The 17,328-nt window shown below is 47.5% G+C and overlaps 1 protein-coding gene across 1 annotated transcript in view; it reads right to left on the reverse strand.

The window, feature by feature from the left end:
• Positions 1-3,887: 3,887 nt before the first annotated feature.
• The window catches only part of BBS4 (Bardet-Biedl syndrome 4), a 45,240-nt gene continuing 31,799 nt past the window's right edge, over positions 3,888-17,328 (reverse strand). Inside the window, exons 9-16 of the mRNA XM_074156269.1 lie at positions 15,516-15,570; positions 13,938-14,006; positions 12,751-12,903; positions 12,459-12,630; positions 11,929-11,998; positions 8,539-8,680; positions 7,961-8,162; positions 3,888-6,649 (exon numbers count right to left, since the gene is read on the reverse strand). Of these exons, the coding sequence (XP_074012370.1) occupies positions 6,498-6,649; positions 7,961-8,162; positions 8,539-8,680; positions 11,929-11,998; positions 12,459-12,630; positions 12,751-12,903; positions 13,938-14,006; positions 15,516-15,570 (1,015 nt within the window). The 3' untranslated portion in view covers positions 3,888-6,497. The remainder of the gene's footprint in view (positions 6,650-7,960; positions 8,163-8,538; positions 8,681-11,928; positions 11,999-12,458; positions 12,631-12,750; positions 12,904-13,937; positions 14,007-15,515; positions 15,571-17,328) is intronic.

Below are 17,328 nucleotides of genomic sequence, written 5' to 3' on the forward strand. Positions count from 1 at the left end.
TCCTGCCAGCTGCAGAGCTAATCCTTTGGTTACGTGAGGTCCCGCTTTCCTGACGTCGGGCCAAGCTGTGGGGATTCTGGAGCTGGAAACCAAACCAAACTAAATACACACAAGCTGTCACCAGCAACGGTCCCGCTGCTGTATCGCACTTCTCTCTTCCAAAAGCATTTGCAGGGATGTGAGGCTGGTGGGACTGGCGTTGCCTCATGGCCATTTAAAATCAGGGAACTGCACTGACAGACCTTGTCCAAGAGTAAGTTAGCTTGGATTTAGCAGGACTGTTACAGGCCTAAATTATCTCTTTTTTTTTAAACTACTTTGAATAAATAACTGCTGTAAACAAATACAAGAAAGGAGTTTATTGCTTAGAATTCACCTGGGCCTAAAAGCTAAACTCGAATTATTAACTCCTCTTTCCTCCTGCTCCTGTTCTTTCTCACCAGGTGATATTTCTTCTCCGGCCTGTTGTTGCAGCGCTGTGAGTTGCTTCTCAAATGAGCGCAGCTTGTCACGGCCGGGCGGCTGCTCCATCTATGTACCTGCTTCGATGGGGCTTAGCTCGCCTGGTCACCAGATTCACTTACCGAGGGTGATTGCTAAGCATGACCAGCTAATCAGACACGCTGTTCCTATCCCTGATTAAGTTTTGAACCCATCTATATGATAATAAACCCGCACGGTGCGGCGGGCCCCAGCAGCCTGCCTTCACTTCGTGTTTCACACGCTGTGAACATGATGCGCTCAACTTCCCTCTGCCTCCCAAACTTAATTACAGCCAGGGCGATGGAGGCTCTGGAAATCCTTTCCCTGCACGTGGGGGCTGCCTCACGCCTCCGCGCAGCGACAGCAAAGCAAAGCCGCTCGCTCTTCAGCAGACCCTGCTGAACAACGGAAACGGAAACCACTAGTGGGGTTTTTTGGTCTGTACAGGGGAAAAAACACCAGTGAAATTTCTAGTGATAGTGGGCTTTGGTGTTTGGTTGCTTTGGGTTTTTTGTAAAATACAGAAGTCCTTGTAGATTTAAACACACTTATCTAATGGATTTTAAAAATCCAGCTCTCTCTTCACCCTGAAGAAACAAAAACGTTCCTAAAGTACTAAAGCTTCAACTCCTGGCTTGAAATAATCTCTGCTTTCCCCTGATCCTCTCTATCTTTACAAATCCTGTTTGTTCTTGTGTGTTGCTCATACCCTGAAATCCAGAGTGAGGGCTGACTCAAACCTCAGCTGCCCTCGTGCTCCCCAGCAGAAGGGTTTCCACCGGACACGTTGATTCACACGTAGTTTGCTGGAGATGCAACAGCTGAGCTCGTCACAGTGACAGTGAGCCAGCAGCCTGTGCACAGTGACATTTCCCCTCTGTGCGCCAGTGCGGCCACCTCTGTTTGGGGTTCTTTTTTCTTACCCTTGATCAAAAATGAGCAGTGCTTCCAGTCTCTCCCGTGTGTGTCGCTTGCTGAAGGTCAGGTGGTGGGTTACTGAAGGTGGCACTTCAAAAGGAGATGTTCCTGCTCTGCCGAGCCCCTGGTGATGTGTGAGTACCACCGGGCCATGGCAGAGCCTGTTCCAAATCCAACTCTTCCCAGCTTAAAGGCTCTTTGTTACTTTTATTTTTTTTTCTCTCCAGGGGCATTTTGCAGCATTGCTAAGGAATTACTCGGATTTTCTTTACTTCTGTGTTTCTTGGTTATCTCCTGTCTGCTATCAGAGATCCTCTACCCCAGTTTAATACCGGTTAGCCTACGGTAGGGGTTGCTCTTCGTAGTCACCTCTAGTTTACCTCCCTACAACAATTAACAGAAACAAAAAGTAGATTTTTAAACTGTGAAATGCTACTTGTGGTTGACAGGAAAATCCGGAATTTATATTTTTCCAGCTTCAGTGGGATTATTTTGCATTAAATCAGTATTTGAAGGCAAATGTTTGTTTCAAGCCGTACTAATTGTCCTCTAGTGCAATTAATGTTTTGGTAAAAGCAGACAGTTCAGTTTTAAACCTGTGCTCACACCAAAGTGGTAGTTTAACGTTTTAAAAAAATTACATCTGTGGACTCATTGGTTAAAACCAGCCAGAACAGACACCACAGGAACTGTCTCACCTTCTCCACTGAAGCACTGATGAGGTCACTGGAGAGAGAAATGGGAATATTAAAGGTTGTCTTTGCTCTTTGTTAATCATAGAACGGTTAGAGTTGGAAGGGACCTTAACGATCATTGAGTTCCAACCCCCCTGCCCTGAGGTTTTTAAAGTTTGAGTGACGAGGGGAGGCAGAGGAAACCTACTTGCAACAAGCTGTTGTGCATAGTGTGTCCCTCGGCCCTGCCCGCTTTCTGCTCCAGCCATCCCCAGTCCGACTGAACCCTTCAGGAAAACGTTACCTTAGAGCCAGAACAATCTTTCTCGTGGCTGTTCAGAGACGCGAGGTGAAATTCGCACAGATGGAGCGGTTCCTTGTGTAATAGCTCAGGTGGATCCTCAGCACCTCCCAGGCTGAATCCTCAGGGAGTTACTGATCCCTGCTCCGGTGGGAGGGTGTTCTCTCAGCGAAGGAGACAAGCGTGGGCTGGAAATGGCACGTGTGGCTGTCACCTCGGAACGGCGTCTGTTCCCAACAGCTCGCGGGCACTTGGCAACTGAGCCCGGTGTCGGCCTTTGCTGAGAAGAGCCCGTAGCAGCTGAAGAACACAACCGCTGGCAGCCCAGGGGGAACCAGCTCAGGAAAATGCACGTGGGGGAAACAAAAAAAAAAATAATCTCCTGAAACCCTCCCCTCTGAATTTCTCAGGAAAGCTGCTCCTGGGCAAAACTGGGTTCAAACCTCACCTTTCATTAAAAAGCACTGATTTGTGTGGTTTGGTTTGAGAGGGTGGCAAAGCCTTCCTTGTAGCACAACTGTCTTCTCTAGTATCTAAGAGAGTCTTGGCAGGTGAACTACTTGGTAATAGGTGGGTTTTCTGAGTGCATTTCTCTGTAGAGATTATTATTTTAGTAAAGTTTGGTTTTCTTCATTCAGCACCGAGGCTCGGCTGCTCCTGCAAAAGAGGCTTTGCCGACTGAAACCCACTTCCCAAGGGGGGAGTCTCAATTTTTAACATCTTGGGCAAGAAGAGGATGTTGAGTAGGAGCCAAGGTCCTCCTTGCTCAGTGTTGCCTGGGAGCAGGGCAAGCGCACGCCAACACTGCCCCTATCACAAATCCAGTTGTCTCGGGGACCTGAAACCCAGCGTTGTCTGGGTTGAATACACGTTGCTGGGTGGACAGATCATTACTCTTGGCTGAAACAAGGTCTCGCTGCTCAGGTGTTGCTGTTGGAGGGTTTTCTAGGCTCTTTCCAGCGAGGAAGTCAAGCTGCGTGATTTAACCTGGTTGATGATACACATTTTTCTAAAAAGGGGAAAAAAAAGTCCTAAAGCAGATGGTTTCTACTTCCCTAGAAATTAAACTCATTATTCCTTTCCATATTAAAATTTCAGTTATGGGGGGAAAAGAGAAGATCAGAATTATGGCTGATGCCAGAAACAGGTTTTGGAACATAAGGTGCGGTTTCCAAAGTCCCTGAATGGCTTTAGTGTGGTCCTGCTGAAAAATCCCTGCCTTAATTTCAATGGAAAGACCAGTCTGGCTTCATTCTCATCATTAGACAGGACAAAAAAACCCCTCTCCTTAAAGATACTATGGATTTACTTTATGCAGATGCCATCCTCACAGCACCGAGAGGGGATGGGACAAGGAACTGCAGCTCTATTTATTATCCAACTGTAATTACACATCTAAAAACACTTCCTTAGACACGAAGCTCCCTCCTGCTGTGTTCAAATCCCAAAAGTAAGAAGCTGCTGCTTCTCTTTACAGAAGGAGAATTGGTTCATTGTCTGCATAAGCTTTTCACCAAAATATATATTTATTGATATATATATACAGTATCTCCAAATGTAGCACACCCTCTGTACCACTGTGTAACATTTCCCCCATAAACCCACCCCAACAGCCAAGGGAGTAACAGGTTGCACTGGGGGGACTGGGCAAGAGAGGGGAGACCTGTGGTTGTTCCTGGTCTCTGGTGGGCTGTAGGGTGAGGACAGCGGTGGGACGAGGGCTGTTCCCATCTGCTGAACGTAGCAAAGGACTTCTGTAGTGCTACAGTCTAAGGTCACTTTCCTTTTTCACAACAAGCGGAAGGCGGGGGAAAGGAGCTCGTAAAGTCACAACGAAGGGTCACGAGCAGATGGGGGGGAACCTTCCTGCATCCGCGATGCTGGTGCTCACCTACCTGTAACCACCCTCTTCTGCTCAGTCTTCCTTGTACTGGAAATTCCACGGCTCGAACGCCTTTGTGGTAAGACTAAAATATTTACAGCTACTATCAGATAAGTCAGATACTATCGGAAAAAAATGTCTGGAACTAAAGTTCTGGGGGTGAAGAGTCTCCCCCCCCCCCCCGCCCTCCCTCTCTCTGCGGCCTGAACCTCTCCTTCCCAGGCGCTCTGTTACGCTGCACTCACTTTCGGTGTAAAAGTTTTAATGTGAATAAAATGGCTGCACTGTGCCTGATTTACACTGCGTCTTGTCTGCTTTTTTTAAATTCCCCACAGCTCCACCAAAGATCCTCTTGTTTCCTTCAACTCCTCGCCCGAGGGAAGCCCTTCAGGGGCGCTGCCCTGAAGCTGCACCGACACAAACCCAGCAGCAGAGGACAGCGGAAAAAAAAGCCACCTTTGAGCTAAGGAGGCAGTTTGGGCAATCAAAACAGAGGAGAAGTGAGGGGTTCCTACTCTCTTAAGTGTCCTCCGGGGAGCAGGACAGCACTTCAGGTCCCGGTTACGCTCTGAAGATGCAGCAATGTCATTGTGGGCAACAGCAGCCACCCGCAACCGGAGGGTGTTCACGGATCCCGAGCCTCCGTCATGCTGCTCCTACGCTGAGGCTACAGAGAAGTTCCCGTGACTAACTGTGCTCTGATGGACTTGTTAATTGTGGAGCCAGACAACGCAACAGCGCAGAAATAAAAGCAGGAAATATATTTTAAAAAGCTGGGGAGCCTAAAATACAAATACACTGAGCCCAAACCTTCAGCTTCGTTGGGGAAGCGCTACACGTTCCGCTGGGAAAATTCAGAGGGCAAGTCCCCTGGGCAACGTGGGCTTTGTGTCCGTCTCGGTACGCAGGGGGGAAGATGAGGAAAAAACCCTCGACTTGACTTAACCCAATTACTAGTTCTTTACATAAAGTGTGATGGTCCCGCCTTTAGTTCCCAACAACAGTTGTTTTTAGGGACTGTATCAAGCTCAGGATAAATCCCAGAGGCAACAAACTGACAGCAGCAGGGAAAAGGAAGGCTGAGATTGCGCTGTTCAAGGATGGAAGCGTTTCCAAAGCTTCTCTAGTATCACAGGGGCATTAAATTCCTGGCGCTACTCACAAACGGGCTGCTTTGCCGCCTTGCAGCAAGCAGAAATGATTTCTCCCAAAATTAAACCGTAAGGAGGGCACAACGAAATCATTCAGCACGTGGCTGCGGTCACACTAAAACAATTTAAATTGAAGCTGACCGTGGCGGCTTTTCCCAAAAGGCTTGCTCTTTTGTTCCCTGCAAACTGATCTTTCCCCCCGTGCTGGGCAACACAAATTCTCCAGGAGGAGCTCCCATCCCGGGAGCACAGAGCTTCACCCAGGCTCATTTACCCTCTTTCTCAGCAAACGATGAGGAATTACAGTTTTTGCTGCTGCGACTCAACCCGCTTCCAGGATCACCAGCCCCTGAGCCCCTGCCTTGCTGTGGGCCAGCTTTGCAACCTTCTTGGCTACCCTGTAGAAGCTTGCACTTAAAACCAGGTTAGACTCAAGAAATACAAAGTGATCCCAGGATCAGAAGGTGAACGGTCCTAAAGAAGCCGGCTCAGTGGCCAACACCCGGCTTCCTCCCTTCAGCCTTGAGACAGCATTTACAAAGTCTCGCCTGTGTGACATGGGGAGCCCAAGCCCATCACTCCAGGCTGCGCTCGTCCCCAGCCCAGCCTTCTGCTCTGCGCTTGGTGCTCACCTTCACCCCTCTCCCAGCGTGCTACCGCTGACCCTGGGGGCTTCCCCAGCCACTTCAAGTTCAGCCCCTGGGAGGCTCTGACCCTCTTTGGTGTCCAGGATCCTACCTCACTATTGCCAGCTCTTCTAAACACACTGGATCCCCCAGCATCCTCTGGAGGACTTACACCCAGACACTGAAGACCACCAACCCTCTGGAGAGACGGATCTCGATCCTCCAGTCTCTTGTAGTAAGCTCAGACAACACTAACGGTAGCTACACAAAACCTCTTCTGGTCGCTGCAACGATTCCTTGGGAGAAGGCAGAGACCACGTGCTAAAATCATTAACAGAAAACAGCTGCATTTAGACTAATTGACACTGGGGTGAAGCCACTGTGGGTCAGGGGAGAGGGCAGGTCCCTTTCCCCACAAGTCCGCAGGCAGCGCTGGAGATGATCTGCACCTGCCTGTCCGTCCTAGTCTGCTGCCTGCCGGCTCTTGCGCTTTTCTTTCCTCTGTTCTTCGGCCCTTGTTGGTGCTGGGGTTTCCTCGGGGCTCGTTTCGGAGCCTGGTTCTGGCTCCAGAGGCAGTGACGGAGGCTTTGCCAGGGGAGCTGATGCTCCAGCGCCTGGGGAGAGAACACAGTTACAGTTACTGTGTGACCACACATCTTTAGTCTAGTCTTTTTGCCCTTCCGGGCAGCATGAAGATGCAGAACAACCCCAGCTATTAATTACTCTCAGATTTCTTCTGTCCTAGCATTTGCTTATGAGCACCCAACTCAGGAGTTCTCCAGCCAGAGACCTTGCAGTGCCCAAAGCTCCGCTGAAGGGACGCTCAGGTACAGGGTCTCGTTCAGTTGGGCTGCTGGGAGAGGTCAGTACAAACTCAGGAATTTGCTCACACTTGGGAAGGGAAAACATCTCCACTGAAGCTGGTTCATACTCAGGCTCCAGTCAAACCCACGGTGTTGTCCTCAATTCACAGCTTTAGCAAACTCAGGGAGTTCCAGGCAGTTCAAGTAGCCTCTTACAGAATAAAATCAAAATAGGATTCTTCCCTGCGGAAGCTGTTTCTACGCTTAGATTTAGGCTGACAACTGATGTTATGAACCAGCTCCATGCTCTGATATGGACTGATGAAGTCCTTCAGGTCTTTAGTCCTTCCAAACTCCCATATGTTTTATTTTTCAGCTTTCCTAAACCTTCCCTGCATGGAAAGTTTATTCCACACGTGAGAAATGGAAGAGGTCCTTAGGAGTGCCAAAGAAAGAGGCCTGGGTTGCTCAACCTCTCGCCTGGCTCAGTCCACAGGAAACAAGATGAAGAGTGACAGAAATTCCCCCCCAATGAGCAGTATCTCTAGCGTATTCCTCCTGGGAAGCCAAGGGGTGAGAGGAGGTCAGGCTACGAAGGGTGGCTCAGGAGATGCTCCTCCCCAGCCCCAGCGAGAAGCAGTTCATACAGATACTGGCCAAAGCCTTCCAAGGCTGATGCCATCTCCTGAGCAACCCTCAGTCCAGCAGCCAGCACTAAAAAGGTAATTAATTCAGTAATATCTGCGAGGGAGGGACCTGGCTGGGCAGCTGCAAAGCAGCCCCATCACAGTCATTTTTGTAACAGAAATGATAAGGTGCTTCAGAAAATTGTTCGTCATTTCCCTTCTCTCCAAAGGTCTGGTTTCCGAAACCGCCTCCTTCCCGGAGCAGGAGCTCAACCCCGGGCTAACAGAGTCAGGATAATGCTGTAACGCACCTCAGAGAGCATCTTCCTTCCACCCTTCCTTAACTCAGAAAACTGGGAAAGCTGTTTCCAAATATTGACATCACTACTGGGTAAGTGTGTCGATACCTTCCTGAACACGTCCTGTAACTCTGTACTCAAAGAGGGATTTCTGTTCTCCCCTCCCACAGCCCTACTTCACAGAGAAGGAGAAGTACCTGGGGGAAGCTGCATGGTTTTCCCGTACCCCACGGCCGAGGACATGGCCTGACCCAGGGCCTGGTTGGAGCCCAAAGGCTGCTGAGCGCTGGAGGACTTCCCCGCTCGCTGCTTGGATTTAGACTCTTTAGAAGGCTTAGTCCAGACCAGGCTCTCCCCGACCTGCAGAGCAGCTCCCATCTTCTGGGCAACCTCCACCATCTTTTCGAGCAACAAAAAGAGGAGATCCTTGTAAACAGGAACACTTCAGACAACAATAAAGTCAACAACACCACAAAAAAATAAAAATGAGAGCTGTGCAGAGCTGGCTACTGCCTCGGTGCTCGAGGGAAACATCTCCGCTAATTCATTCCCTTAATTAAGAGGGAATCTTGTCTTGCTGTGTATTGATTGAAGAACTGGGCTTCAAAGAGCAGAAATGAAGCAAGCAGCTCTCAGCAGGTGACTGCTCTACTCGGAAAATCCCATAAGCAGAATTTCTTCCTAATAATTGAGCTCCGAAGTCAAATTTCCCCCTCGTTTGTTGTCAGTCGTAGCATGGCTACTTAGTTCCCGCTGACAACTGTTAGGCACGTACCTCAGGGTCGAACTCAAGAGTGCTGCTCTCCTTCGCCGCATTGACCTTCTTCTCCATCTCCTGGTACTGGCAGAGGGCTCCCTTCTTGTCACCCTGGTTGTAGAGCAGGACAGCGTAGTTCAGGTTGACCAGGGGGTTGCACCTGCAGCAAACACACGGCATGCACCGTCTTCACTGTGGGAACGCTGCTCCTGACTTGACTAATGCCGGGATGTGCCCCAGCAGCAAAGCTGGAGACACATCACTGTTCGGCAGAAACAAGCCACGGGGTGCTCTGACCCCAAATCAGACGAGGGACTGCATAGCCAGAGGCCTTTGGGACCACGACGGAGTCCCATGTGCTTGGTCAGAGCCCCAGACCCTGGGCTCAGCAAAGCACCCCAGTATCAATGACAATATGAACAACTCTGCCGAGCCAGGGACTGCCTTGGGACTGTCTTTAGCTCAGTGCCTGATCTCCCAGCCCCTTTTTCCTGGGGCAGGAAGAGCAGTGACGGGGACCTTCATCACACTGAAAGCTGGTCTCCCTCTGACATATCTCAGGCCCAGTTTGTAGGAGAGCAACTTGTCGTGGGACAGGGCAGTGGAACAGACTCACGCTTATTGACTGTATTTTACAACCCAACATGCTACACAATGTGCTGTTTGCATTTCATTTTCCTCCCCTCTTCTCTCTTATTCACTCAATAAAAGCACACGTAATTGTGTGTACTGTTACGGAGGAACAGCAGGCGATACCTACAACGCAGGACTCGAAGAGAAGCCCACGTGGCAGGTAACACTGTTGCCCTGCACAGTCCTGCCTCCCTTCCTGATGCACAACAGCACAGGAAGATTTCAAAAAGACAGAATTGCTCCATATATTCTCATTTTCTGCAGTATCCATTTTCTTCACTTGGGTACATTAACCCTGAACAGCCACTTTTCATCCGGCATAGCCAGGAGCGTGAGCAAACGAAACCGGAGGGAAGGAGCGAGCTGGCTCCGTGGCTCTGGAATTGATAAGGGAAGCTGTCGGAGACCTGATTAATTGCCTGACAAGCCACATCACCAAACCGCTCTGACCATTCCTTGCCAGTCTGAATTTCACCCTTATTTTGGAGAAGCAAAATGGGTGGGTATACCCTGACAAAGAAATGAAATGCAGGAGGGTCACCGGCCCCAGCGCGGGGTCTCCTGCAGGCGCTCAGCTCCCCCACGCTGCAGGGTGGGACTGGAGGAGCAGCGGTGGCACTTGGCCGGGACAGGGGACCTGACTGTCCAGGGGCGCGTGGAAGAGCCCTGTCTGACCGGAGCTGCAGACAGGTACCACCGCGCACAGGCCTGTGAGAGGCTTGGCACAGTTCCCTCAATAAATGAGAGCAAGGGACTGGTGCCCTCTCCTGGAGCCTGGCAGGGACAACTGGAGCCAGCCAAAGGCTCCAGCACCAGGCCTGGGACTGAGACAGAGAGAGAATCCTCCTCTGGGAACGCTGCGGGAGGGAAGGCTGCTCTAACACTCGTCAGTACATAGAGAGTGTCATCTGCAGGCCATGACTATCCATCCTCGGTAAGTTATGTGACAGCGCTGCAAGAAAGAAGACTATTAGAAGAAATCTGATAGCATTTATAACCATTGGTTTTCCTTTAACTGAGGAACCACAGCACTGATCCTGCCACAGAAATAAAACCCTCCTCACTGGCTTTGCCAAAGCAAAGGAACAACTGCATGAAAAAATTAATATCAAACCCCCCATCTCTTCTGGGAGAACAAAAAAAAAAAAAGCCAAAAAAGAAAATACAAAAAACCAAACCCACACAATAAAATCAAGATCAGACAGATCTGGGAACAGCCAGGTTTAAAATTAATTGAACCTTATGAAGCTAATTCGCCTTCAAGAGCTGAGAAGCAATATGACAGCCAGAAAAATCAATAGCTAAATGACCTCAGAAAGCAAGGACGGCAATGAGCTAGAACCAGTACTGAGAAGAAACACCTTTTTTAAAGATTTTTTTCCAAGATGCTTTCCATTCCAGACCCCAGCAGGGCACCTGGGCCAAATGTCACAGCGCTGCTATAAAAGTATTTATGGCAATGGAAACAAACGCTATCTTCGTCCCAGCCAAAGAGCTCATAAGATGCCAGCAAAGGCAGCCCGTGGGGACACGCATCCAGCCGCACAATAACGGTCTAAAATATATGGCACGTCAGCTGAACAAGCCTAACAAAGTCTGGATGTTCCTCCCAGCAGGGCCTGGCAGTTGGCATTCATTTCTGCTTTGAGGAGGGTTTATTTTCCCAGTAAGACTACATAGCTGTAGCCTCCGAATGGTGCCAAATATTTAGGCAAAGTTGTAGAGCTAAATTTCTATTCCTTCTCTTTGATCGAAGCACACAAACTCCGACTAAGCAGTCGGAGCAATCCTGAAGGTCCTGTATGGCTGGAAGGCTGATCAGGAAAAGCCAGGCAAAGAGAACTGCACTACAGCATCCAACACTGGTTTTTGATACCTGATGCCCTTTTATGATGAGTTTAGGAACTCCCAGAATTCCCAAAATTAAGCCTAGGTTAGAGAGGAGCAGCATCTTCTCATGCCACCTTGTGGTAGGCACTGCAGGTGGAAAGAGTGGTTTTGGCACAGCTCAGTGGCCAGCAGACTCCTGGGCTCAGGAGTAAGCAAATATTCACAGTAAATGGGGGAGAAGAATCACCATCTAATCACCTAGTAATTAAAATCTGAAAAGCGAACGAGAAGGGTAAAGAAAAGCAGACCCAGGGAGCCAAAAGCATTCGTAAATTTGAGAAAAATGTGTTTTGCTGACAGAAAGGAACTGCACGGTTTGTTTGAACATTTCTGAAATCAAGTGCAGTGATTTTAAAGAGCTAGATCGCACACACAGACATTGTTAACTAAATGAAGGAAAAAGGGCCACAGTGCCGCCCTTTTCTATGCTTTATACTAACTTCTTGCCCACATTCTCCCAGCTAAAACCTCCCCTCCGCCCAATTCAGCACAGATTTTAGCCCAAGCCTGTCATCGCCCTGCAGAGCTCAAACTCTGGGTTACAAAATACTCTGGGACGACTGGTTTTCTTCTACTGAACCTGCTTCACCGGGGAAAAATATTCACTGGAATCCAAAGCCATCACCGCTGACTCACTAACAAAACAGCAAAAGAAAAACCAGCTTTGGGCTGGTCTGAAACAGAATTTCCCTTTCATTTTTCAGAGCTGACCTGAATTTAAAATTAAAAAAAAGAAAAAAAAAAAAAAGGGTGGTTTTAAAACAGTGACTTGCACAGCTGCAGGGATAAAACGTTTCCTTATTGCAAACCATTTAGGGTCAGAGCAGAGAGAGGTACAGAGCGCACAAAGGAAACCGGGAGAAGGAGGCCACCACGAAGACTTACTTGTCCAGCGCCACGGCTTGCTCGTAAGAACGTTTTGCATTCTCAATGTCTTCGAGGTTCGTCAGAGCAACTGCGCCAAAGCAAAAGGTACACACACAAGCTGATGCTTCACAGGGACTTCATTTTTAGGACAGTTCTGAGTGTCGTTTAATCATAAAATAAATAGGTGCCAGCAGGGTCGGCTGGACTCCTGCCAGGATTAACGCCACTAATGTCACTTCTAACAAATATTTGTCTTGTTTGATCCCGAAAATGTCCAGTGCTGGAAATGCACACCCACTCCTCAGGCAACCCAAACCCAGACTCTTACATCTAGAAAGTCTTTTCTCATGTTTAATTTGGATCTGACTGCAGTTTAACCTTCCTCTTCACCACAGAGAGAGAAGAGACTAGTCAGACTTTATACTTGTCGGTGACCTACTGGGGAACAGCTTCTTAAGGCAGTTTTTATCCAATATTTGTTTAATTCAGCTCAGAATTTCTGTCTCTAACGTTGCACCCCCTGAGCTGGACATCGCGGTGCTGCATACCTGCCAGGAGCATGTACAGCTCTCCCATCTTGGGCTGGAAGTTGATGGCAGCGCTGAGGAAGTGGAAGGCGGAGGCGTACTGCTGCATGGTGAGGTGGACTAACCCCAGATTGTACAAGATCTTCCAGTCAAAGGGAGCCAAATAGTTTGCCCGCTTCAGGCAGCTGATAGCCTTCAAAAACAGGAATAAGCGTGCTGTAAGGCAGCTCACCCAGAACAGACCTGTCTCTGCCACAAGAGGAATCTTGTTCTTGCATGAAGTATGAAAAAAGAAGGGAAACCAGATACTTACTGCTACGTATTTCTTCTTCCCGAAGAAGCACATCCCGATGTTGTTCCACAGCGGGGGGCTTTCAGGCACAGTGCTGGCTACCACCTTGTATTTGGAGAGGGCAACGTCAAAATCTCCGTGGGCCTGCATCATGCTGCCAGCCGCCAAGGTAGCCTTTGAGAGAAGACAAGTGACTAGCTGAGGAAATGCGGTTCCCCAAATATAGCAAGAAGATCAACAGGACAAAATTAATAAACTAAAGCCATCTCAAGAGCAACCATTGAACTTTTTCAGGTGTTTTCTTCTAGGGGCTGCCAAGAGGGACTCCAGAATCTCCCAACACATAGCAGAAGACAGGGTAAAGAAGGGACTCGAGTCTGGTTCTTCCTGCACCATCTCCATCATAACTGTCTCCAAAATATTGCAACCTGACAAGTGTTTATAGAGTATGTTTTGGGGTGACCTTATCAATGCTTATAAGTATCTAAAGGGTGGGGTGAGGGAGGATGGAGACGGACTCTTTTCAGTGGTTCCCAGTGAGAGGACGAGGGGCAACGGGCACAAGCTGGAACATGGGAAGTTCCATTCAAACATGAGGAAGAACTTCTTTCCGGTGAGGGTGGCAGAGCCCTGGAACAGGCTGCCCGGGGAGGTCGTGGAGTCCCCTTCTCTGGAGATCTTCAAGACCCGCCTGGATGCAGTCCTGAGTGATGTGCTCTGGGCAACCCTGCTTTAGCAGGGGAGTTGGACTAGATGATCTCTAGAGTTCTCTTCCAACTCTGACAATTCCGTGATTCCGTGATAGTAGTATTTCCTAGAGTCTGAGCCTCTGCAAAGATCTAGGCACTAACAGTTTCTTTTTACCAACAAGAACGGATAGAAATAGTTCTGGTGCGAGTTAACCAGAGAGTAAAACATACACAAGCAAGACATATGCAGAAAAGCCAACCGAGTTCACACCGAGTGGCTGATACTGCAAATTAATGGAAATATGCACGGGGGAAAAAAAAGCAAGCAATTGCAACACACTATATTTAAACCACACTAGTTCAGTCCCTTGTAATATTTCACAGTGACAAGTAAAAATTGTAAGTGTAAAGGTGTTTTCACAGTACGTGTATATCATTTGGCAAAGCTCTGATACTGGAATTAGCTTTAAGAGGTGTCTCATCATCATTCAGCTGGTTCGTTTCCACTCCTCATCATACCTTGTAGTTGCCTGGGTCGTAAGTTAGCGCATTTCCAAGGTGTTCAAAAGCCTTCTGGTAATCCCCAAGCTGGGAAAAGAAGTAAATAAGCATCAGAAATTCAGGAATAAGGGGGCTTAAGAAGAAGAGTACACACTTTTTGGGCACTAGAATTTCTAGTTCAGTTAAGACAAACATTCAGAAAAGTGAATTTTACAGTCTTCCCATTACACAAACATGTTCTTGTTTGATAATGTACAAAACAAATTTATTTTGCTGGGCTGGATTCACTGTTCTGACCAAACCACAGTTTTCCATGTAGTTTGTGCTCTGACTTTTCTACACGGGAACGAGCTCTGGGTTGATACTTCTCTGCTTCTTCCTCTCATCCAGAAAAGAGGCTACAAATCCCTACTCTGCACATCCTGCATTCCCTCACCACAACTTCCTCACTCCCCGGGGCACTCTGCTCATGGGGAAAAGTCTCCCCTTGTCTTCTAACAGGCTGCAAGCGTTAGTGGGCATGACTGTGTCCAGATATAAGCACATAATGGCTTAGAATCCCTTAAATCCTATTGTTTTCAACTGAGTTATGCCAGAATTGTACCAGTCCAAAGAGGGTAAGATTCTGGATACTGGTGTCCTTTTTTGGACATCACAAAAATGGATGAGAAGCCCATCTGTCACTCCAGCATCTGAAGCACTGATGCTTCAGAGTCCAGTGCCTTCTGTAATTAACAGCAAGCGGGAAAGCTGTAGAAGCATCTTTAGAACTCCTGAAGGTGAGTATGTATCCAAAGAGACACGACAAACTCAGCACAGAGACCCAGGGGCTAAATTTACAGGGCAAATGTTGTACTCGCACTACTTCTATCTTACAGATCCCCCTTTCCATGTCATACTCCCTTCTAAATCTACACCTATCCATTAACACATCCAGGGCTCCTATTGAATTTCCTTATCTCTAGAGCAAGGCAACTTTTCTCAAGACCTACATCTTATTCTTGAGCATCTAAACGATTAGAGAAATGCCTAAGGATCTTTCCAAATCACTCTTGGTACAAGTTTTCTAGCTCATCAGTCCTTCCAGGCAACACCACCTATTCTTCTTTGCTTGTTCACTTCTTTGGGAAGCTTACGTTTGGAATAATCAGACCGTCCTTTCCATACATTTTGCAGACCCAAGTGATAAGCATGCCTTTGTTATTTAAATCGACTCCGATTTTCTTCCATGGTGCATTAACACTAACAATTTCATGGCTGCTTTTGTAGACGAATAACTTGCTAGACTCCTGCTCCAAAAGCAAGGTAATGACTTGTCATGTTTTGTTATACTTGGAGGATTTATAACAGAATTAGGGCAGCTGCCAAACAGAATTCCTGCTTTGGCTCAGGTCCAGGAAATCAAATTGCTTTTAGCAGCAAAAGGAAAAAAAGAAGATAGAGAAAAGCAAGCTCTGTCACGTTAAATGCAGGCTTTAGAGAAACATGTGCGAGTCATAGGAAGGTGGATAGAAATTAACTCTATATAAAAAAAAAAAACGCTCAGTCATTTTTGAAGATAATTAAGTTCATGTAATAGCTAAGAGTCTTCAGTACCTGCAAGTAAAGTAACCCCAGTGTTGTAAGGAGGTCTGTGTTTTCTGGAGAAAACCTGTAATACAAAAGCCAGAGTGCTGTGTTGTTTATTAGCCCTTCCAGAACAAGGTAAAAACAACAAGGAATTATGATGCTACATTATACTGGTATCACTCCAGGAAATTAACTGTTATTATTAAATGCAAATATTAGAACAATTGCCATCATGGAGACTTCCTTTGAACAATATCACACCTAAGCTTTTAAAATGTCTTCTAGATATAAGTGAGAAGTCAACACAGCTCCATAAAATAGATCTGGATGCATAATACGATGACGTGGTTTTGCTAAGCTTCAAAGAGAGTATGCATCAGTGACCTGGAAATACAAAATGGGATTTTCCATCGTCTCCCGTAAACCACCCTGTAAATCCACCCCGAGCCTCTTGGGTCATGTAGGCCAGGCAATCCTCTGCATTCCTGATGGATCCTACACACAGTCGTTGTCAGACTTCTAATTCACCCCATAAAAAGACTACAAACCTGGTTTCACAGACCAGCTGTGGGCTGTTCACCATGGCTTTGTGCTAGGCTGCAGCTCACAGAGCAGAGAGCTCAGAGAGGCACTACCTGCTCACGTACTCCTGCCCATACGCACCCTTCCGCTGAGTGCAAAAAAGCCTGAAAAAATACATCCCAAGGGCTTTCAAGTATCGTACGCAACTCCCAGTCCTTCACTGCCAGTATGAGGTTCACACAGCAATGTTGTGAACCCTTTTAAAAGCATCCCCATTCCCAGCAGCTTTTGAAGACATTAAGTAGGATGAAAACAACAACAAAAAAGCAGAAAGAGACACTGTATTTGTGGCCTCACTCACCTTAACGGAAGTAAGTTTTCAATTCCTTGCTATCAAGACTTAAGAAATCTAATATGCACACTCACACTGGCACCTTTACACCTCAACCAGAACAAAACTGCCTGTGCCTGGTGGTGTATAAACACAGAGCAACAACAGGCTATCCTGTGGTTGGTAACAGCAGGCAAAAAGTCATAGGCAGATGAGAACAAAAAATAAATATAGAAAAAAAACAGGAGTGAGGCAGAAGGGAGGGTGGGGGGCACTGAGATAAGAAATATAAACCTGGTAAGATGCTTAGCACGGATTATTTACGTAATAAACATTCTAGATTAGTCCAAAAGTCAATCCAACCCAATATGCTGCCAGATAGCAGCCAAAAGCAGACGTGTAAGGATGTAGTTGAAAAGAACTGGTACAAAATGTAGACCCTGCAGAGGCTTCCAGCACGCTCCTGCTTTTCTTCAGTGTTTGCCTCCATTACAAAACTCCATTTTAAAAGCACTGGTAAATCCGATGCTCAGGAATGCCCGAAAACAAGATAGATCATACTGAGAAACAGTGTCGGGGTGGGAGAAACTCACTGTGCACCAACCCATCTCCAGCCTGCCTGCTCACAGCCTCTCAAACATAAATCACTGCAAGTGAAAACAGCATGTGAAACCCAGCAACTGATTTTTGACAGACGATCAGGGTTAGAGAGACACCCGGGGTTAGATCTTTTTTGGTAGATAAACCCTTGGGATTGATGAAGTCAGTTTTGGATAGGTTCGCTCCCAGGCATCTCTGTCCATTTGTTTTTCCACTTTTTTTTGGCAGACCTTCAAACAGCTACCTTCTTCCCTGACACGCTGTCAGCAGGAGGAGGACCACAGCTGAGAGCAGAGACAGCTGAAGAGCTTGAAAGCGCCAGCTTCGCACAGAGACACTATAATTACCATTAGCTTTTTAATCATGTCCTCAATTCAGATCTGGGAC

This window comes from Numenius arquata, chromosome 11 (assembly GCF_964106895.1).
Source record: "Numenius arquata chromosome 11, bNumArq3.hap1.1, whole genome shotgun sequence".
NCBI lineage: Eukaryota > Metazoa > Chordata > Aves > Charadriiformes > Scolopacidae > Numenius > Numenius arquata.